The sequence below is a fragment of the Melospiza georgiana genome, chromosome 6 (assembly GCF_028018845.1).
Source record: "Melospiza georgiana isolate bMelGeo1 chromosome 6, bMelGeo1.pri, whole genome shotgun sequence".
Classification (NCBI taxonomy): domain Eukaryota; kingdom Metazoa; phylum Chordata; class Aves; order Passeriformes; family Passerellidae; genus Melospiza; species Melospiza georgiana.
This window is the reverse complement of record NC_080435.1, coordinates 12,354,476-12,376,422: the sequence shown is the minus strand read 5'-3', so window position 1 is coordinate 12,376,422 and position 21,947 is coordinate 12,354,476. Positions and strand designations below refer to the sequence as shown.

Sequence of the window (21,947 nt, the reverse complement as noted above, 5' to 3'; positions counted from 1 at the left end):
CCTGAGAAGTAATTTTAAGGTACTTTCCAACCCAAGGTATTCTTTGAATCTATGACCTTTAGGTTGACACAGGCCATCTCTTAAATCACCTGCAAAGATCAAAAGCCAACTTTGGAGACACAGCTCCTTATCTTTATGGAAGGTGTAAAATTAAATCATTCTTCTCTTTGGCAGATACTTGAAATGCTATTGAGGTGAATAGTTTGGGTTTTTTAGCTGAAGATGCCAAATACTGGGTAGTCACTGACATGAGTTAATAAACATGCCACTAATTTTGCTACCCTTCTTAGTTGCTAGTACTTTATTTTCCATAAACACTATTACCCATGTTCCCAGAAGAAACCAAAGTATTTCAGTGTTGCTTGAAACCTGTGTTAAAAAGCAAAATCAAAAAGCACCTCAAAGAGCTGGGAGGTGAATTTTTGCTTTAGAAATTCTTTCTGTAACTACTACAGACAGCTAATTGGGAAGAAAAATCAGTTTGCAGGGTGCTTTTTCTTGCCTGTGTGATGTTGACCAGAGCACAGACAGGTAAGTGTCAGTCTGCAGCCTGTTAAGGGTACCTAATAGGGCTCATTAATTCTTCCAGTGTAAAGCAAAGTAATATTAAACTATCAAAAGTGAGATTTTCATAATGGTGACTGAATGCTGTCTTAATTCAGCTTGTTACTTTGGAAGCCTGGACGTGGTCTGTGTTGGTTTTTTTTTGAAGATGGCCTGTTTTCAGATTGAAACTAGCTGAATTCTTTATAGACTTGTGCCAACATAACAGGCATTCTTAATGCTTCTTAGTTTATTTCTGTGCAGGTTTGTGCATAAATGACATCAATATAAGGGAATAGTTATGACATCAATATAAGGGAATAGTTATGAAGGAAAAAACCTGCTGCAGAAAGCTCTAGTAATGGGAATTTCAGATCTTCCAGATCTGATGTTACTTTATGGGAAATTGCTAATAGTTCTTTTTTTAAGTCTGGATTTGTGTTAGATTTCAGTGAATTGCAGATGATAAAGGCAGTTTCATTTCAGTGAGAGAAAGTTTCTTCCTTTGATTCCCAAAAGGGGAGGGAAATGTTAAAATTGGTTTAAAAGTAAATAGGTATTTCAGATGACATGCTGCTTTTCATTTTATTTTCAGTGTATGTTCTGCTGAACTGACACTTTTCTTCCTAGCAAGTTGTTTCTTTCCTCTGTTCATGTGTTATATTTGTTGCAAAACAGTCCTTAGTATTTATGCAGTTGTCAAGCTATTGAATAGAACCTATTAACAATATTAAATTATACAATTTTTTTTTTGTCGTTGTAGGAAGAAATCTGCTTCATCTAATTCAATGCTAATTCAGTCCTGCTAATCTGCTAGTACTGTAGATTGAAAGATTTTTTTGCTGTTGCCAGGATACCCTGTAATGGGCAAGGAGCCTGAGAGAATACAAAACGTTCTGATTTTTTAACTTTTAAAAACTTTTGTGTTTTAACAGGTAAGAAACTATTAAACTTCACATACAGCAGTAGATTTAGCTTCTGCATCTATAAAGCCTTATCCTAAAGCATTCTGAAACCACTTAAATTTGAAAGTTTTCATATCCTTGATGTCCACTAAAATCACCTGATTTTATAGGTTCACATTTATCACTTTCTAAGCTGCAGTTCCTTCTTCAGTTCAGGCTTTGTGGCCATGCCTTCCCTTTTCTTGCAGCTTTTTTCTGACTACTTTCTAGCTGGCTGATCCTAACTTTGTCTTTTAACCTACCCTGCTCTTGCACTATCATTTTTCACCCTGCTTTGGGGCAGAAATCAATCAGAGGTGTTCCAGACACACAGCTGTGGATATTCTGTTTGTTTTACCGTGTTTTGCTTTTGTGCCCGGAAGTGTGTCTGCTGCCCAACCTTTTTGAAAGAGTTTCAAAGCAAATGTGTTCATGAACTGACATACAGTAGATATGAGTGATGCTTATAGATTATTATACTGAAGTAATACTGTCTTCTGCAACTGAGTTTTTTGGTACTAAACTTCATGTTTCAGTGCAAAAGTGTCTTCTGGGTAGCTATGCATTGTTGAGCTTGCACTTTATATTTTATGGAATCATGTGCATTTCTTAGTGCAATAATATCTTTATTTTCATTTTGAAGCTAATTGGAAGAATTTGGAATAGGAAAAATCTAACTTGAATTCTGTGACCAGTGGATACTTTAAATTTTTAATTGGCAGTTGATGTGAAATGACTAGAAAAAAATTAATCTTCTCTACTTGGGCAGGGGAGATTAGTGTCTTAATTTGTAATTATTGCAGGTAATTAAGATCTTTATTAACACTTGTGGTTTGATATAGTGTAGGAATTGATGAGAATATAGTTGTTGCTTGGTATGAAATTGCTCTTGTAAATTCACTGCAGACTGTAGATTTCTCCTGATTTTTGTACCTCTGTTGAACAGTTATGACCTCTTCAGTTTTGAGGGGATTGGTGTCTTGGAGTAAACTTGAACTAGTTTGGATTTATTTACACACTTCAGGTCAAAGCTATAGATTGTTGGGGCCTTCAGTCATAAGGGGAGTGTATGTGCACATGGTATTTGTGTGTATAGATATATATAATGAATTAGATAAAAAATGATAGGATGACAGAGCAGTTAGGGTTGGAAGGAACCTCTGGAGATCATCTAGTTCAAGGCAGGGTCACCTAGAGCAGGTGACACAGGAGCATAATCAGATGGGGTTTGATTGTCTCCAGACCTCCCTGGGCAGCCTGTTCCAGTGCTCTGACACCCTCAGTGTAAAGAAGTTCTTCCTTGAGTGGAGGTGCAATTTCTTGTCATTTAGTTTATGGCCATTGCTCCTTATCCTGTTTTTGGGTACCATGGAAAACAGTCCAGCACCATCATCTGGGCACCCAGCTTAGATATTTGTATGCAACAATGAGATGCCCTCTCAGTCTTTTCTTCTCTGGACTAAAGAGGCCCAGCTCCCACAGTCTCTGCTCATAAGTGATGCTCCAGACCTCAAGTCCATCGTTGTGGCCTCTGCTGGACCCCTCTCCAGTAGCTCCTTTTCTTGCTTGAACCGTGGAGACTAAATTGGCCTTAGCACTCCTCTCCAGCTGTGGCCTCCCTGGGGCTGACTAGAGGGGCAGGATCAGCTCCCTCCACCTGCTGGCCACACTTCCTGATGCACCATTGTCCCTCCTGGCCACAAGGGTACGCTGCTGACTCATCCACACATGTTTTTATAGTTCTCATCTAGATAGGTGTGCAGCTGGCATTGATAAAGAAGGGAAAAAGTTATTTCACTTCACTTCTTAACTGTTCTGTAGCAATAGCAGGCTCCTCCTTGTCATGTCTGATGGGGGAGTGGAAGTCCCTTGCCTCAGTAGGAGGTGGCACATTGTTCAAGAGCATGTTAGGAGATCACTGTCTTCATCCAGTTTTCTGGCATGTTTTTCTCACAGTCAGGGAGAGACTGCCACATGGCATCTCCTGCATTTCTCTCCAGAGGATGTAGTTACCCTGTGAAGGTACAGTAGTAGTTAGCAGAGCAGCATACCTGCTGTGAATGAGTGTAGTGTCTGGCAGGAATCCTGTCACGACATCAGGAGGCCACTGTGGCAGCAGTGTATGTGGCCAGCTGTGGCTGTCCTGGGAGCTGGGGAGGCTGTGGCCTGAGAGATGTGCTCATGTGGGAGGAGGAGGCTTAGGTAGACTGAGGTTGTCTTTTTGGGGATCACTCCTCTGTTCCTGCTGCTCCTTGGGCACAGGGACTGCCCTAGGCCTCCCCTCTTGTGCCCAAGCTCCAGCCTGCTCTTCATCCTGTGTCTGGGCTCCCCTGCATGAGACAGGGGCAGCAGCAAGGCCAGAGATCCCTGGTACCTCCCACTCTGCATCCCCTGTGCCCAGCAGTGGCTGAGAAGAGGGTGAAGCATCCAGAAATCTTGCTGTAAGGAATGAAGTGCAGCCAGCCTGCACAAATCTCCCAGCCTTCCATGAAGGAATTGTTGGTTGATTTTGTTTCATTTTTAGTATCTCTTCTACTTTGTTACATCCATGGACTAGGAAGGAGTGTGCATGGTATTAGAAGTATGTATTAAACTGTTGAGGTAGAGGTGTTTCTATTTTCTCTTCTGTTTAATTCCTATTAATTTCAAACCATTTATTCATTCCTTTCTCCACAGAGTTTCTTTGAAACTTCACTAGATTATAATAAAGTAATGAAGTATTTCTTTTTCACTAGGTCTCAGGTTTGTGACGTGAATAGGCTGTTCTGACACTGAAGAAACAGCTGTGTGTTATTTTGTGTTCAGTTGAAACTTGTATTCTGTGTCAAATTGATCTTGCATTTTGTTTAAGAAATGTAGCAACTCTACTATGAAAGTTTATTACTGCTTTTTTTTGTGATTTTTTTTTACTGCTTTTTTTTTTTTTTGTGATTGCTGGGTATGATTGTAAAGTACTGTAATTCAATCCAGGGATTTTGAACACCAGCTTACATCTTTCTAGCTAATAGTACTCAGTGAACCTCACTGCTCTGATTGAAAAGAAATTTATTCCAAATAGGTTACAACAGGCAGTTGTAGACAGCAAGTTTACAATGGGTGATGCTCTGCTGAGGACAACAGGCAGTTTAAAAAATAGAACTAGAGTGTCTTCTGTCATTTTTGTTCACTGGTTGTTCTCTTCAGCTCTAAATTTTTTTCAGAGGTGCATTCATGCTTAGTTTTGTTTTGAACAGATGGTTCACTTTCAGTGTCAAAATAAGCACTTTATAAAGGCTGGGACAGTGTCTTATTACTGTCCATTGACTGGAGAAATGGACCCCCTGCCCTAAACTGGAATCTCACTGAACATGCCTAGATAGTAACTAGGTGAGGTTAATGTGAAGCTGGCAGAAGGGCATGCTTAGCATTTGAAATAAGTTTCTTAATATGTTTAAAGGTCTTAGAAGATAATCTACCAAAATTTTTCATGATAGAACCTTAATAAATTATCTTCATTATTGCTTTATTCTTCCTTAAACTTACCTACCTATTTGGTTTTTAGGATCAAGGGATTCTTTGCATTGGAAATGCTTTTATCACTAAGAAGTGCAAGACCATCCTAAAATCAAGGGCTCCTTTGATGGTTGCTCTCCTTGCATCCAACAGTTAGGTTGGCTTTTGCTAGTTGCTGCACAGAAATTATAAATTCTGTTTTGCTGAAGTAGGCTGCATCCCTTAAGATGTGTTTCAATTGTGGAAATGTTTGTTGGTGCAAAAGTAACTAATTTTCTTTTCCATTTGTGTACTTGAACTCTATAGTAAGAAAATACAGTAGTGCACAAAGAGAAGTGACAAATTCTGAGGTTTTTTTATAATTCAGTAATTGTTACAACTCTACATGTAGCATTTATCAGAATTTCACATACTACAGACTCTTCAGCTTGACACTGAAAGTTTCTCTGGCTTGAAAAATGGAACTGGGCATTGCAGTAAAATCTGTGAAATTCCTGCCTAACACTCTGTGTATATGCCTTTGACATCTATGTAGTTATCAGGTAAAGAGCTTTCAGCTGGCTACTGAAATCCTTCTGGTTTTACTTCTGCACTGGTCTAGATGCCCATGTCTGTTTGGAGCTGCCAGTACTCACTTTTATATGGAAATCTGAGGTACTCAGTTGGAAGGAACTCAATGTAAAAGACCCTTCTCATGTTTGTTTAACCTAAGTTTGATGCTTAAAAGTTCAACTCAAAGGAACAGCTTACTTTAGTTTTCTTATTTACTGAAAAGACTTCTGGATGCCATCAAGACTTGTTAGTCTGTTTTGTAAAACGTTCAGTTTAGGAGACATTGTCCAAAATTAAACTGTATGCTTCTCTGACTGGAGTTCACATCTTAGTCTGGTAGCTTGAAAACACCAATGTGTCGGCTCAGGAAAGGTGTGTGACAGCTGCCATCGCGTGAAGCTACAGAGAAACTTTGTGATACAACTGTTACCAACTTTTTTTGATGGAAATGCCACTTAAGCACTTAACCTCCAAAAAGAACCACTCATTAGTTACTGTTAAAAATACTTGTATGGTTTTCTTTCTCTGTAACAGACAGAAGATTTAATTTTCCTTCTTGATCTGAAAGGATTATTTCCAAGCATTATTTCTTCCATTTAGCACATAATTAAAGTGAGAATTTAAGTAACCTGTATGCCAGCAGTTGAAAGCAGGCTTTCTTTGCTTTGTTGGACTTTTTTCCTTTTCATATTTAAGTCAAGACTTTATTACATGGAATGCTATTCAACATTAATTCAGAGAAGAATCTGTTAACAATATTAATTAAGAAAACAAAGCAGTATTTTTATGGATATTAGATGTTACTCAGAATCTTGAATTGTCGTAAGTTGAACTTGCTGATCAAGTTCATGTAAACTTTAGTAAGTACTGTTTAATGAACTGAATGTCAGTCTTGCTTACTGGAAGCTTTCAGAGATTATAGAAAACTAACATGTTACAAAAGACAATCAAATACATGCAGCATCTTTACCAACTTTAACACATTTTGTCTTTCCACATGTGAGTTTTTAACATCATCTTGGATTATTTTGCTTCTTGCAGTTTCTGATCTTGAGCATGTCTCGTATTTGAAAGTCTTTTCTATCTTGCATTAAGTCTGAATGTCTTTTTCTGCTCTGGCTCAAAGTGATGTGACATTGGGAGTAATACAACCCATTTGATCCATTGAGTTTTTTATAAATTTGCAGGTAGTGAAGTTTTGAAAGGAGCACACTTGTGAGTTTTGGACAGAAGGCCTAATGCCAGCTCTGTTAAAGGCACTGAAATTTGAAAAAGCATGGTGATGATTCAGAATTAGTAGATTTTGGGAGGGAGGGTAGAACAGTAGGCTTTGAGAAAAATAGCAATCACATGTTTTGATTTTAAAACTTCCAATCAAAACTATGCTGATTCTAGATTCCTGTCAGTAATAACGCCTGAGAAAATTCTCTTCTCTTCAGGGTTCCTTGAGTTTCCTTTGGCACAGTTTATGTTGTTTATTTTTCCTTATTTCAAAGGACCTGGGCTCCTGTTGAGAAGTGATGGAATAATCTGTGGCCGGCACCTGAGATATTGAGGGAGCAGCCCCTAAAGGAGCTTGCCTGGGAGACAGTTTGTGAAATAACGCAGTAACATGTTTGCAGTAGTACGCCTCTTTTTTTGTTATTGCTCTTTTCCATTGTTGAATTTCTCTTGAAATAACTGACTGAGAAATACACTGAAGCTATGAAATGAGCATTAATCACCTCAGAGGTATTCACATCTCAAATTAGCACTGATAGAGGTTACTTATGAGCATGGTACTTTAATTGGGGCAAGGGGAGGGATTTGATTTACTTTCTAGAGGTTTAAAAATCCCAATCAAAAAATATCCTCTGGCTTTAATAATGCACTGTTTTCACTTCCTTACAGTAAGTTTGTGTGTAGCTTGCATTACCCACAAGCTAGTGTTTTCCACAACTGTATAAGTTGATTTAAGCTAATTTGTAAGATCAGGTGTGTTAAACCCTGCTTGAAAGTTTACTAATACTTCTAGTACAAAATAGGGCTTTTTCTGCTTCCTAATAATTTAGTAGTTGCATGAGATGTTAGATTAGTACCAGTACTGTAGACAGATAAATCTGTACATTGTCTGATTGGTTTTGTTTGAATCCCATATCTTTATGAACAGAAAGCTATGTCATCTAGGTCCAGTTACGAATGTTACAACTTCTGAAAAAAGGTCAAGCAGAGTGAGGTGATCAGTATTTAGTGGTTAAAGCAACAATTAAAACCCTCAGAGCAATTAAAACAACTCCCTAATGAGTATAACAAGCTTTGTAGTATTTAGACTGAATACTGAAAATCTTGCCAGTGGAAAGATTGCGCACACAAAAGTTTTGCTAGATCCTTGAGGTTGTTTTTGTTTCCAAACTGCTCAATTACTAAATTTGATACAATGCTGTTCTAAGTAGCTGTAGTGTGCATGCTGAATCAATTTCAACTTGGAAGTAGGTGCTTAAATGCTGTCTCTTAGTTGCAAAAGAATTGGGTATTTCTATTCTATATTTATGGGGTGTTTTGAGTGTATGACAACAGCATAGTTGGATTATTGCCTTTAAGCTTGCTCCTGTATACAGCCTACAGTTTACAGAAGTGTCCTTGCCAAAATAGTACTGTTCACTGAAATTCCCTGCCTTAACTACATGTCCTCACAGCTGATATTGCTAATGCACAGCAGTAACTCAGTAACTAATATATTGATTTGATCTTTCACATTTGGAAAATACTTACTAAAAGAGCAAAAGGAGTCTCTTACTTAAAGTGTGCTGCTCAAAACTACTGCTTTCAGTTGTAAGGAAAGGAAAGTTTTTCTTACTGTGTTCCAGTATCTCTTTTCAGTCCAATTAAAATCTGCAGTCTTTCTTATAAACCCAGTTAATACTGTGTCAGAGGTCAAATGTCATGTAAAAGCCCTGTTTTCAGGGCTGGAGGGAAATGAAGTGTTTGTATGGAGCTTAATGAGAAGTGAAAGCAAGAATTTAGTGGGTCTGTTGTAGACTGAAATACTCTTTTCTGATAGCACAGTTGTCTCAGTAGCAGCTGTTCAAAAGGTGGCTTAGAGAAACAGAATTAATATAGAGGTGGCAAAGCATTTTATAGGAAAAGGTGAAGTTGTTCATTCTTATAGCGCTGTTACAGCCTCTTAGAGTGTTTCAGTGGCTGGGGCCACTGCCCTTGACATGTTTGTGTAACACACCTTGGCCTTTGATATTCTCCTCTGTCAAGTGTGTGGAGGCAGGGACAATTAGTGTAGTGTTGAAATTAGCTCCTGCACTCTGAATTGTGCTTCCTGCAAGCTAAAATTCTTTTAATTCCTCTACCTTTATAGATGCTTTCTTCAGTGGTGGGGATGGTATTTCAGTGCAGTTATTCTCTGTCCATTTCATCTTCACCCAGCTCAATTAATTGCTGAGCTAATAGTTCTGAATCTCTGACTCAATGCATAGATTAAAAACAAGGAATGGGAAAAGCAAATTTCATACCTTGTTCTTTAATGCAAATTGGCATGTTCCTTTCATGTAAGTAAAACCCTGCCTGACTCTTACCTTTGGATGCTAGAATAATGGCTGCTGCTGATATACTGCTGTTCTTCTTACCCAGACCAGCATGTTTTGGAAATTTGATCTCCATTCGTCATCGCACATAGATACACTTCTGGAGAGAGAAGATGTAACACTGAAGGAATTGATGGATGAAGAGGATGTTCTACAGGAGTGCAAGGCTCAGAATCGCAAACTTATAGAGTTTCTGCTGAAGTCAGAATGTTTGGAAGACTTAGTTTCATTTATTATTGAAGAGCCACCTCAAGACATGGATGAAAAAATTCGATATAAGTAGGAAAACTTTTGGGGTTGGGGGAGATTTGGAAGGTGGAAAGAGGACTAAATAAATCTAGTGTGTGCTGGTGCATAGTACAGTATTGGTGTGTTTTAGATTAAGTATGTTTTCAAGAGGCTTCATGGAACTTCTAAGTAAATCATTCTGATATATGTACATAGTTTTCAAATGGAAGCCTCTTACTCACAAATGCTTCCAAAACCAGTTCATGTCCAAAGGAGTTGCTAAAAAAACCCTTTTTGGGTAGTATAACTGTGTGGTTAGCTTTGTTTTGTTTATTTGTTAGATGTTTTGAAGATGCCTCTTAGAAGATTTGTGATAATCCTTGGAACAATGTCCTTAGGGTCCCAGTGCTGATGTTTTCCTTTCCAGAGTATGGCCATGACTTCTTGCTTGCTGAGAAGGTTCATGCTCAAAATCCATCTAGCAATTTGTAGAAAAGCACTTCTACTGCTTTTGGCCTATTTTAGTGTCTGTACAGAAAGGTGCTTTGTTTCTTAAAATAGTGTGTTAAAATAATGTGAAATAAGTTACACTGTTAGTTGCAGAACTTCACCATTTCTGAAAAACCAAGTCTCCTGTAAATGTTTCTAGTAGAGTTGGAAATTAAAGCAATAAGAAGTCAGTACTTGAAGAGATGGATTTAACAATAGATCTTGAAATGAAAGCTTGCTCTTTGCTTTTTCAGCTTCCCTACTGGTGTTCTATTGCAACTGAAGATTAAAGTAGTGCCCTTCTTAAATGAAAACAGATCTTATAGGCTGAATGTGCAGTTCTATTAGTTTGTGTTAGTTTGCTACTTTAGTATAGACCAAGCCTGCTTGAAAATTTAGTCAGATGCATTACCAGGTTCTGAATTCAGAGCTGCAGGTATGAGAGTTCCAAAGTATGAGTGATGGATAATTTTTTCTTTTCCCCAGATACCCAAACATATCATGTGAGCTGCTTACATCAGATGTCTCACAGATTAATGATAGGTTGGGAGAAGAAGAATCCTTACTCCTGAAACTGTACAGCTTCCTCTTAAATGAATCTCCTCTAAACCCTCTACTGGCCAGTTTCTTCAGCAAGGTGTTAAGTATTCTTATCAGCAGAAAACCAGAACAGGTAACTATTTGCAAACTCACCAGTTTTACAGGTGCTCTGATAAAGCTGTGGTACTCAGCAATTCTGCTTTAAGATACACAATTGAGGGATAGCAAAAGAGTCAAAAGAGGGCATTCAGGTTCCACCCTAGCTGAATACACCTTTTCATTATGCACTATTAAAAATACACTTGGATGAGTAGGATGTATTTGATTCACATTTGCCTGAGCTATTTATGCAATCAGTGTGTGAGTGCCTACCTTTTGGCTTAGCTCAGTGTTTTACATGATCATATTTGCATTTATTGCTGTTAAAAGCAAAAGTAAATGACTTGAATCAGTGATTGTGATTCTGACTTGGTGTGAAGAATTATTTAGAACAAGGAGAGAAACATTTGAAGTCCTTGTTCAGAAGTGCTCTTGTACTCAGTGTATGTGGCTCAATACTGCAAACATCTGCAATGATGACTCTCAAACCTGAGGTACTGTTTGTATTAAGAGTTTTGCTCTGTTGAGCTTTGCCCATTAAGCAGGGGTGAGACTGATTGATATCAAAAAGAAAACCTGACTCTGCTTTGGATTATAAGTAGGTTATGGTCAGCAAGTTGGGTTTGAGAGGAGACCCAGGACATGCTGCATGTAGTATGGATCTGCCCTGTGCCTGGGTTTTGTTTTGTCTTGTCTTGTACTGCAGGCTTTAAGTGGCAGAAGTGTTTAAGAAGTTGTCATCTCTTTTGTCAGTTTGATAGGAGAGTGAAATGAAAAGTGATTGGTGTAATTTATCATGTAAAATATATGAAGCAAATATAAGTTTGCTTTTTCATTTCCAGATTGTAGATTTTTTAAAGAGGAAGCATGATTTTGTAGACCTCATTATTAAGCACATAGGGACCTCTGCTATCATGGACTTGTTGCTCAGGCTACTGACTTGCATAGAACCTCCGCAGCCCCGGCAAGAAGTGCTAAATGTGAGTAAAATATCGCAGAACTTTTGTCTGACATGTGTGAACTCGAAGCTGGCTTAATTTCTCCTGGCTTTGCTAATTTTATTTCTTGAATATGCTGAAATTAGATGTGTGGGGTTTTGTTTGTTTGTGTTTTTTGTTTGTTTGTTCTTGGTTTTGGGGTTTTTTTTGAGCTGCCAATATTTTTCCAGTAAAACCCCACTGCTGCTGGGGACAACTTAGAACCTGGGTGGCTGATCTGTTCCCCCGTCTTTGGTATCTAACTTACATCTGACAAATGCATTTTTTAAGTTGTTTTGTACCTTACCAAACACACTTTGGCATCAAAGTTTGTTGACATTAACCTAAGATTTTTTTTCCTGTGACTAAGAAATGCTGATTTTACTTTTTCTTTTTTCCGAATTACTGTTAGTCCTTATTTAGAAGTATTGACATTATGACTTGTGGCAGATGTCAAAGGCTACTTTCAATTTCATGAGTTCATTTAATTAATTCACTTGGGAAAAATTCTTATTAACATCCACAAACATTTTTGCAGTGGCTGAATGAGGAGAGAATTATCCAGCGGCTTGTGGAAATCGTACACCCATCTCAAGATGAAGATGTAAGTACTGCTCTTGCCTTAGACAGAGGCAAGACAGAGTTAGAGAATAAAGTGGGTGTTTATTAAAGTCCTTTCACAGATACACCTTGGGCAGTGCAGGAGCCTCGCAGAGGCTACACCCAAGGTGGACAGGAGTTTTCTCAGACAGATGTAAGTTTGGTCTATTTGCATATCAGAGGTTAATTGTCCAATTAGAGCTTCAGGTAATGAATTCACATTGCCCTGATTTGCTTCTCCCCCCAGTTCATTTTTGTTTATACTTTTCAGGCCTGAGGCTGTGATGGTAACCCTGGTTCCCAGGCCTGGAAGGATTTTGTCTGACCAAACTGTGAAGAGAGCTTACTAACACTCTATGTGAAGTTCAGTTACACACTAACGCAGTACAGGATCTGAAAAATATAAAAGCTAAAACTTAAGGCATCACTGGCACCCCCCTGGGTCTCTCTGTTCAGCTGTACAACATACTGTTAGAACTTTTAGTTTTACTGTTTTCTGCTTGCTTTTTTCAGTAAGCTGATTTCTGTATTAAGTGTGGTTATTTGAGGAAGGTTATGTGGTTTTGTCCACCTCCCTGCCCCCTTTTTGAGATCCATATCAAAGCCTTAGGCATATTTGAAGTTGTTGGAAGATTCAGCTCTCATGTTTTGCCACCTCAATGTTGGAAATAGATTCTTGCCTCATGCCTTCATTTTTTTTTTTTGTTTTGTTAAGAATCAATTAGGACATAAAGCTAACTGCCTGAATGTTTTATGGGTAGGAGAGCTCTTGTTAGTGTTGAAATTTTCACCTTTTTAAACTGAAGAATTAGAGTCCAGCATGTTATTATTCTTGTAGTTCAAAGTGCTGTTTTCTGTTTCAGAGGCATTCAAATGCATCACAGTCACTCTGTGAAATTATTCGTCTAAGCAGAGACCAGATGCTACAAGTACAGAACAGTTCAGAACCAGATCCACTGCTTGCAAGTTTAGAGAAGTAAGTTGGTTTGAATTTTTGATTTTATTCTCACTTTGTAAGAAACTACTTTTTAACTTTTGACCTTGAAAGCCTTCAGAAATGGCAAGCTCTTTTCAGGTTAATTTTCTTGACTACCTGTCTTTTGTTTGTCTAATGAAAAATAACTTGGCAAGTGAGCAGAGGACACCTGGAGGATTTTCTAGTGGGGAGTGTAGAAGAGAAGTTGTCTCATTAAATTATTTTCTGTGCTGCCCAATTGAATGGTATCTTATGTGTGGAGGTCAGCTTGATACTGTGCAGACTAAATATGGGAAACTTCAGCTTTGTTCTGTTGCTTGTTTTAAGTTAATCTAACTCTATGTTTCTGCCAGAAAAGATTCTCCTGTATTTAGTTTTCCCTTTTTTAATGTGGGCAAGCGGGAGTTATTTCTGCTAACAACTGTATCCTGAAGTGGTTTCATTTGTTACCAATGCTTTTCTTTTCAGACAAGAAATCATAGAGCAGCTTCTGTCTAATATTTTTCATAAAGAAAAAAATGAATCTGCAATTGTCAGTGCAATCCAAATCCTATTGACCTTACTTGAGACAAGACGACAGACGTAAGTGTTATTATTTCACTTGGTTTATGCCTGCAGTAGCAAATGCCTTCCTTGTGCTTGTGACCAAACAACTTCTGTGACCTGTTGTAGCTGAAGGAGTAAAAATGCAAATCAGGTGATTGGTTGGCATTGCTACACTTTCACCAAATGACTGCTCTTTCTGCAGCTTTTTCTACTGTGAGTACCAATAGACAGATCAGATTAAATACATTTCATCACTTGATTTCTGGATACAGGGAATAGAATGTAGTGCAGTGACTGAATATTGACTTTTCGAAAGTTACTTGTAGTATTATTGCAACTTAATTTGGAGAAAACTGCTGAACAGATCTCTCTGGTACATTCAACTTACGTTGTTTCACATAGACAAATGAAGCTCTTTATCTGCTTCAATAAACTGAATTAAAATGTAATTTTTAATCTCAAAACTATTTTGGGGATTTCAAGCACAATAAACCTAGAAATACTAGGGCTAGTGTTTGGGAAAATCTCTTGTTCAACCATTATGTCACACTTAATTTTTATGTGTGTGTAACCCTAGGTTTTTACATTTTTTACATCTTTGTTACTCTCACATCCTTTCAGAACTGTTACATACCTCAGGGATGTTTTACAACTAGTTTTGGTGCTAATTATCAAATTTTGCTTATGTGTGTTTTAGATTTGAAGGTCATATAGAGATCTGTCCTCCAGGCATGAGCAATTCCACATATTCTGTCAACAAAAGTGTTTTAGAAGCCATAAAAGCACGACTTTCATCCTTCCATGAGCTCCTACTTGAGCCTCCAAAAGTAAGTGAAATCTTGTGTTAACAAATTAATTGAAGCAAAACTTAACCATGTGTCTGTTTTAAGCAGATTATAATAAACAAAACCCAGTCTGACAACTTTCAGGCAAGCACCCAGCCTACTTCCTAGCCTGTTTTGAGCTTTGGCTCAGGCCAGCAGTAATAATGAACAACAATGCTTTGTGCTTTTCCAGCACAAACTTGGTTTAATTAGCAAAGTAACCTTAGAGCAGGGTTTCTTCCTAAAAGCAACAAAAAGAGATTTGCTGTATATTTTGTACTTGAAAATCCAGTCTGGATAGGAAATATGGACTATAGATGCTGCACTTGTTTGGAGCTTTGGAATGGCCCACATTAGGCTCATGCAATTCTCTTGACTTTCCCAGGACCCAAGTAGATGAGATCCATGTCATATCTCTGCACCCTAGGCATGTTAAGTTCCTTGGGCTTTTTAACTGATTTAAGCAATTTAACTCTGTCATGCTCTTGCCAAAGATAAAAAGAATGTATAAATACGGGGTTTACCTGTGATCCATTGGTATTTTCTACTCAGATTTTCACTAGCAGAATATCAGTTGGAGCACTGCACCCTGAACTGGGTGCTGCAGATTTTAACAGAGAATTGAATGTGAAATTGTTTTTAAATATATGAAGCTAGGGTTGCTGAGGCATTATAATGTATTTATACTGTCCACCTAGCTGTTCTGTGTACATTGTAGTAATGCAGAATTTAGCTAGTCTGAGTGAGAATTATTTCTGGGGAACTATCTTGTAATTCCTGTCAAGGATGAGTAGACCTCATCTATTTTGAGATCCTGTCTGTAGTTAGCAATCACTTTTTTACCGAGTTGTAGCTTTCATGTGACTGGTTTTAATGTTTCCTGTCCGTGGAATTAAAATAAGCTACAGTATTTGGAATTAAAAATAGGGGATTTTTGCAGGATGAAGGTAAGACAGTTGCTTAAGGACTAAATGTATCTATTTTTAAGCACTATCCAGCTATTGTATGTAGAAATGATAAGCTGAATTTTTAGAAGGTATTTTAAGGGATTTATGTATTAAACTTTTTTTTTTTTCAGAAAAGTGTCATGAAGACAACCTGGGGTGTACTGGATCCACCTGTAGGAAACACACGTTTAAATGTGATTAGATTAATATCTAGCCTTTTACAGACAAATACAAGCAGTGTGAATCAGGAGCTTATAGAGCTTAACAGCATAGGAGTCATACTGGTAAGAACTTCATGCTGTCTTCATTTTTATGGATTGCTGTTAAGATCTTGTCTGCTTTTTCTGACTCTGCAGATAATTTTCCAGTCTAACTTATTTTCCAGCCTAACTTTTCAGCACCTTTGTATTGTGGTGTCTATTGCTTGGTTTAAGAACTTTTAATACTGGATTTTGCTGTTAATCTGTCTGAATCAGGTGTGTCCTTCTGACCACTTTAATGATTCTTACTTGCTGCACCTTCATAAATACATGAAGTGTTTTTCTTAATAAGCTTATTTTCAACTGGATGTTCTTGAGTTTTCAGCCATGTTCAAGGCTTCATTTCTATTTTCATTTTTTCCCTAAATTGTTCCCTAAAGGCCCCTTTTTCTCACTTAATATATTATGAAATGGTATCTCAGCAGTGTCCTGTAAAGGAACAGTTATGCTTGGTAGCTTGTACTCCTTCAGACTTCAAAGCAAGGTGATGTACAGCAAACTCAGTTACCTAACTCATTGCTCTTTGCTGATGTAAACATGTACTTTGAGTACTTCCTACCTCATACTTCCACTGTAGCAGATGTATTCTTTGTGTTTCAGTTCACCCAAGAAATCCAAATGTTGGTTGATTAAAAAATAACTTGAAATAATGTAGAACTTAAGCTAGTTACTGAATAACAGTATGTAAACTTCTCAGTTGGCAGTTGCAAGCCTAAAGTGTAAATCCCTTCTCTTCCCTGCTTTTAGTCCAAAACCCCTTTTTGCTGTGACTGATTATTATAGTGTGATTCAAATGTTTCCATCTCAAATTTTCTTCACAGTTGGATTTGCAGACAGGTACTAACTTTTATACAAATAGTTGACTTCACTGTAGCTGCAGTTTTTCCTAGATCCATTGTCTAAGAGAGCATACACACTATGAATGCTTGCATGTTCTTGTAAATAGATTATTTTGTGAACTGTATTCAGTGAGGTTTGAACACTTTCCTGTTTGCAGGTTTTACAGAAGGAAAAAGGTAATTGTAGCCATGGAAACCTCAGTGCTTCATGCTGTTTGCTGAAACAGCACATGTTTCACTGGGCAGGCTTGACTTAAGAAAAGTTATGGGTGAATGTCATTAGGACTGAAGAGAGATTGAAGACCTTTAGCTGTAATTTGAATGAGACTAAAATTGTTCAATACTGTTCCAATCACTGCACATATTTCCAGAACTCACTACATTTTACCAGTGACACCAATCATTTGAATTTTGCAGTGAGTAGCCAAAATAGCTTGGCTTGACAAAAATCTTATTTGTGTTTAAGAGAAAAAAATGTGGAGAAGCAGGAACTTGACTAAATGGATGCTGTTTATTACATTTCAGCCTTAGTATTTGTCTTGTACTTTGCTAATAATCTTAAACTGTTTCTAGATTATCTGAGATGGTGGATGATGGGTTTGAAACAGGTAGATACAATTTCATAAGGAATCTCACTGAAGTGAGGAGCACATTTATAAAACGGTATTATACATACTAGGAACTTAAGTGAACTCAAAAAAGTCAAGGACTTCTAAGGTCATTAAGAACATTTCTGGGCTGCAGCTGGGTGAAGGAATGTAAGCAGGGAGCATTATTTCTCCCTGTCTTCATAGTCTGAAAGTGCATTACTTGTGACCCCTGCAATAAATTCAGTTAGTTGCATTGTTGTTCTGATCCAGTGTAGTACTCCTTGCATTCAGAAAATGTCAAGCACAGAAGTTACTGGTTTTGTGGGTCACAAACTTTTTCTTGTACAATAATACGTAGTGTAGACATTATTTCTTCCAGTGTAGACATTAAAGTGATTAGATAGGTGAGACTGTTGGTTATGTTTAATGAAAAGCTCTTGGTTTGTGTAAACCTTGGTGAATTTGTTTTTCAGGACATGTTTTTTAAGTATACGTGGAATAACTTTTTGCATACTCAAGTAGAAATCTGTATTGCATTGATTCTTGCGAGTCCTCTTGAAAACACGGAAAATGGCACAATTACAGATCAGGATTCCAGTGGGGACAATCTCTTACTGAAGCATGTAAGTTGTGTTTTATAAGTCTCCTGAATTTTCCTGTTTTCATGCAGTTAATTTTACATAAAATGCACCCCTTTCTACTTAATGTATAGAATGAAAAAAAGTCTTTCTGGTTTTACTTAAAATGTTAGTTCAGGGTGTTAAACCTGAAACTGCCCATAGAGAAGTTGTTTTTTTTTTTTTTGCTGCAAAGTGAGCATGGTGAAGAGCTGGAAGTATTCATTTTCCCTGAAGTTCTTCCTATTTTAAGGCTTAAAATCGCTATTTCAGTAGCTTTATGCTACTACCACAACTCAACACGTAGAAAGAGGAGTAGAATTAATACAGGTTTAGCTTTTAGGTTTCATGCTGAGATCTGACTGCTGGAGTTTCAACCCTTTAATGAAAGTATGTATCCTGAACGTGAAATTAATAGTCTTGCAGACTTTAGTATCAACTGTAAAATGCATAAATAGTGTTACATTTTGCTGCTGCTAAGCATATTTTGCTTTTTTGACAGCTCTTCCTTAAGTGCCAATTAATAGAAAGAATACTTGAAGCATGGGAGATGAATGAGAAGAAACAGTGAGTAATTAGTTCCCTCATTTCCTGCAATTGTCTAAATAAGACTTGAGTTATGAAATGAACTTATAACCAATTCAGAAGTGATCTAGCCAGTTCTAAAATCACTTGTATGTTAATATTTGAGTTAAAGCTTTCTCGTGTACTTTTTGGTAGCATTCTAATTCTTTTTCCTGTTGCCATTTGGGAGCACAAGAGTTGTCATTCTTGCCATGTATAAGATATTGCTATGATCTTTAAAGTTTACCCATGTTCAAGTAAAAAAATAAACATACTGTAAGTTTTGAGGGGACAGGAGATACTTACCCAGTAAGCAGTTGGGAATTACTTGTGAACACATCAAACCATATCACATACTGGGGAGCATCAGACTCCTAAAATAGTAAAAGTGAATTCCTCAGCAATAGAATATTTTCTAAAATTATGTATTTGAAAGGATGTAAGCTTCAAGTAACTAATATAGTATATTAGAAACTGTTTTTGTAGCAGGAAAAAAAATTCCTCAGTTGTCACCTTAGGTGGTAAAATGTTCTCATGAAGGCCAAATAATTTTAGCTCTAGAGGTACTGAACAGTAAATGTTAGTTCTGACCTGTCAAAATATTGAATTGACTGGCTGGGGTAGTGCTGCTAGTTTGATGGAATTCCAGTCATGAAAACATTCATATCTGAAGTGAATCAGATAGTAAATATATGGCTAATGTAACTGACCTGTAAATAAGGATGATGAAGAGGAGGATAATAAAAAAAGGAATGTGCTAAATTTAACTGTAGAAAACATGCTCTCCTGAATGTCTTCCATTTCATATCAATTCTCTTGAGGTTATAGAGAATTTTCAACTTCCCTGGCAGTTAGATTCTTGTAGGAGAGAAATATGAAAAGTTTTCTCTGTAATTCCCACCTAAAACTTAAGTTTTACTTGGATAAGACTGTTCTTGATCCAGTGCTTACCATGTGAATGATTTAATTAAATATTTCGTCTCATGTTTGGGAATATTAATGAAGAAAATAGTGTTTCAAAGCTTAGGTAGTGCTTTTATCTGGAAACAAACTTAAAATGAATTCACTCCTTTATCCAGTTTTATAGAGATATGCCTCCAGCTGTAAAAGATAAAGCTTTAAGGGTACTTTTAGCTTAGCTGTTTCAGGAAATGGGTATTTTTTTAGTCCATTTGTATTCTGTCACTTAATGTTATTTCAAGCAGCTCTAGAAGCTTAAGGGTGACTGCTTTCTGCTGGTAAAAATCTGACATAGTAAAAGTGGTTTGGTTTGCTGGGAATAATAAGCATTTGCTAACAAAAGATACAGTTGTATTCCAGACTTTCTGGCTAGGCAATGTCAATTCAGTCTAGTTTGTCAAATAGAAGTGCTCTGTGTAATATCCTGTGTTAGAAACTATAACCTTTGCTGTTATCATGTGCTGCTTATTTGAATGGGCTTGTTACCTAAGCAAGCTGTAAACACTGTGGTAGTTTATTCGTGGTATCTTGCATAGACATAACATAATTTCAGTTACCTCATATGTTAGATGATGATAGTGGAAAATAAAATCATGTGATCTGTGTTTGCGTAACATAAGGTATTTCATGAGCTGCTGTCACTTTACAAAGATTTCAGTCATGGGACGTTTGTCTAGCTGTGTGAGGGGGTCTTTCTTGGTTCTTGTTTAAAACACAAAACCATAAATTGATGCAGCAAAAGTTTGGTTGGCTTGCAGCCAAATGCTAGAGAATCTGTTCAAGCTGGATCTCTCATGATTGCTATTTGGTCAGATTTAGAGTGGTTCCAACTGGCAGTAGGTGTTCAGAGCACTACTCTAACATCTGGTAATTCCTGTTTGTGCAGAGCAGTTCTGTGCAAAATATTTAAATGGCTTTGTAATTTTAGCTTTGGTAGGCATGCAAATGTTGTTCCTAAATTTCAGAAAAGCAATGACCCTAACTTAAATGGGTATGCTAAGAAGCCCTGAAATAGTAAAGCATACTTAAGAATGCTTTTTCCCTTTTGATCATGGACTGAAAGCTCTGAGGGAATATTTGGTGGTTTAAAGTTTTGCAAAATACTCTCAGCAAAAAGAATTTCCTAAAAACTCTGAATCAGTTGCTAATTCTGTCATTATTTTGCTAATGCATTTTGATTATTTTGTGTGCATTTTGCTTTACACACACACACACAAAAGCAGTACAAACACTTGTACGTGCTTCTTGGTACTTAATGTGCTTGTTAACTCTTCTGAACTGGCTCAGTGAAGTCAAACTAGTTAATCCCTTAAATTCTTAAATATTTTTGTGAACCTGTGGTTTTAGGATGCAAATCTAACTTAAGAACCCCAGTTTGTTGTCTTGCGTACCACCTTGACTCTGGCGGTGGTCTACAACAGCCTGCGGTATCGGAGTTGCTCTGAGTGCAGCAGATGAACTCTTGGTCTCTTGCAGGGCTGAAGGAGGAAGAAGACATGGCTACATGGGGCACCTGACAAGGATAGCAAACTGCATTGTGCACAGCACAGATAAGGGGCCAAACAGCACACTAGTCCAGCAGCTCATCAAAGGTATTCATTCATCCTGACTTTATCTTCAGGGCTTTCATTATTAAATGCTGAGGATATTAAGCAAACTTAAATTAGAAGGCAGCTGTTGGATTAAGTAAGAAAAGAACTGGATTACTTCTGAAGTATTGCATTTAAAGCAGTCATCCTTAAACAAATGCTTAAGTATTTTCATTTCAAACAGTGTTAAAGCTCCCTGAAATAGATGCAAAGAGGTACTGACCTGTTTAATTTGGACTTGTTTGCTAGATGGAGTTACATATATGGATTTAGGAGGATGTATATTTTCTTACCAGTATTTTTGGTAGAGCAGAAAAAAATATTTGAAAATTAAGTGATTGCTTCATTGTTGATAGTTTCTAATTGGTTTGGTGTTTTGTTTCCTGTGCTAGAACTTCCAGAGGAGGTGAGAGAGCGATGGGAAACATTCTGCACAAACTCTTTAGGAGAAACCAACAAGAGGAATACAGTGGATCTGGTAAGTAGCGACGGGTAAGATATGAAAATGACTGCTGCTTTACTTGGACAGTTTCTTTGTGTCATCAGCACTGCCAGTCTTCCAAAATCTAGTGTACTTTTAAGGAGTCCCTCTAGTTGCTGAGTTATGGAACTGATAATTCTTTAGTTTACTTTTCAAGTAAAGCCATATCATTAATATTTGTGCAGGCATAATGCACATGATCAGCTTGTAATAGCTAACTGGCTCATTACCTGGTGTAGCTAATGCCAGGCAATCTGCAAAGATGAGGATTTCTTTACCTCTTCAAGGTCATGTCCTTGAAAACTCCAGTGTGCTTGAGAGTATGAACTGAAAGTGCAGGAGCTGGTGTTGATTGCTTTCTCTGTAGGATGTAAATGACCTAGTACAAGTTTAAGACAAGACTGCTACTTGCACTCCACTGCCTGTGTGTGACTGACCTTGCTTAAGTAACTTTGCTCACTGTTGTGCACCTGCCACATTTCCTCTGCATGCAGTTGTAGCGATTACACTTTTGGAAAAACACTTAACTCAAGTAGAAGAGGTTTGTGTAATCGTGTTAAAAATAGTCTAAGAGCAATCACTTGGAGACTTCAGTAAGCAGAGGCAGTTTCCAATGTCAACAGATGAATTTGTGGATTTTATTTTACCTCACTTCTCCAGGAATGAGTGCTTTGTGTGTGGCTTCATTAACTTCTGCTAGTCTTCTGCTATTTGG

At 37.4% G+C, this 21,947-nt stretch overlaps 1 protein-coding gene across 7 annotated transcripts in view; it reads left to right on the top strand.

Annotated features, from left to right (window-relative positions):
* The window catches only part of PPP6R3 (protein phosphatase 6 regulatory subunit 3), a 52,376-nt gene that overhangs the window by 12,346 nt on the left and 18,083 nt on the right, over positions 1-21,947 (top strand). For 6 of the 7 annotated variants that reach the window (XR_009114618.1, XM_058027297.1, XM_058027296.1 and 3 more), the window contains exons 2-13: positions 9,153-9,385; positions 10,310-10,496; positions 11,305-11,442; positions 11,978-12,043; positions 12,903-13,015; positions 13,484-13,597; positions 14,259-14,388; positions 15,464-15,616; positions 17,495-17,644; positions 18,141-18,205; positions 20,639-20,754; positions 21,144-21,229. Coding sequence is in view for 6 of the 7 variants with exons in the window: in XM_058027297.1 (XP_057883280.1) it covers positions 9,159-9,385; positions 10,310-10,496; positions 11,305-11,442; positions 11,978-12,043; positions 12,903-13,015; positions 13,484-13,597; positions 14,259-14,388; positions 15,464-15,616; positions 17,495-17,644; positions 18,141-18,205; positions 20,639-20,754; positions 21,144-21,229 (1,545 nt within the window). In the remaining variant the exon portion in view is untranslated. Of the gene's footprint in view, positions 1-1,376; positions 1,479-9,152; positions 9,386-10,309; positions 10,497-11,304; positions 11,443-11,977; positions 12,044-12,902; positions 13,016-13,483; positions 13,598-14,258; positions 14,389-15,463; positions 15,617-17,494; positions 17,645-18,140; positions 18,206-20,638; positions 20,755-21,143; positions 21,230-21,947 lie in introns of those variants that run through there. The other variant, XM_058027294.1, reaches the window with a different exon arrangement.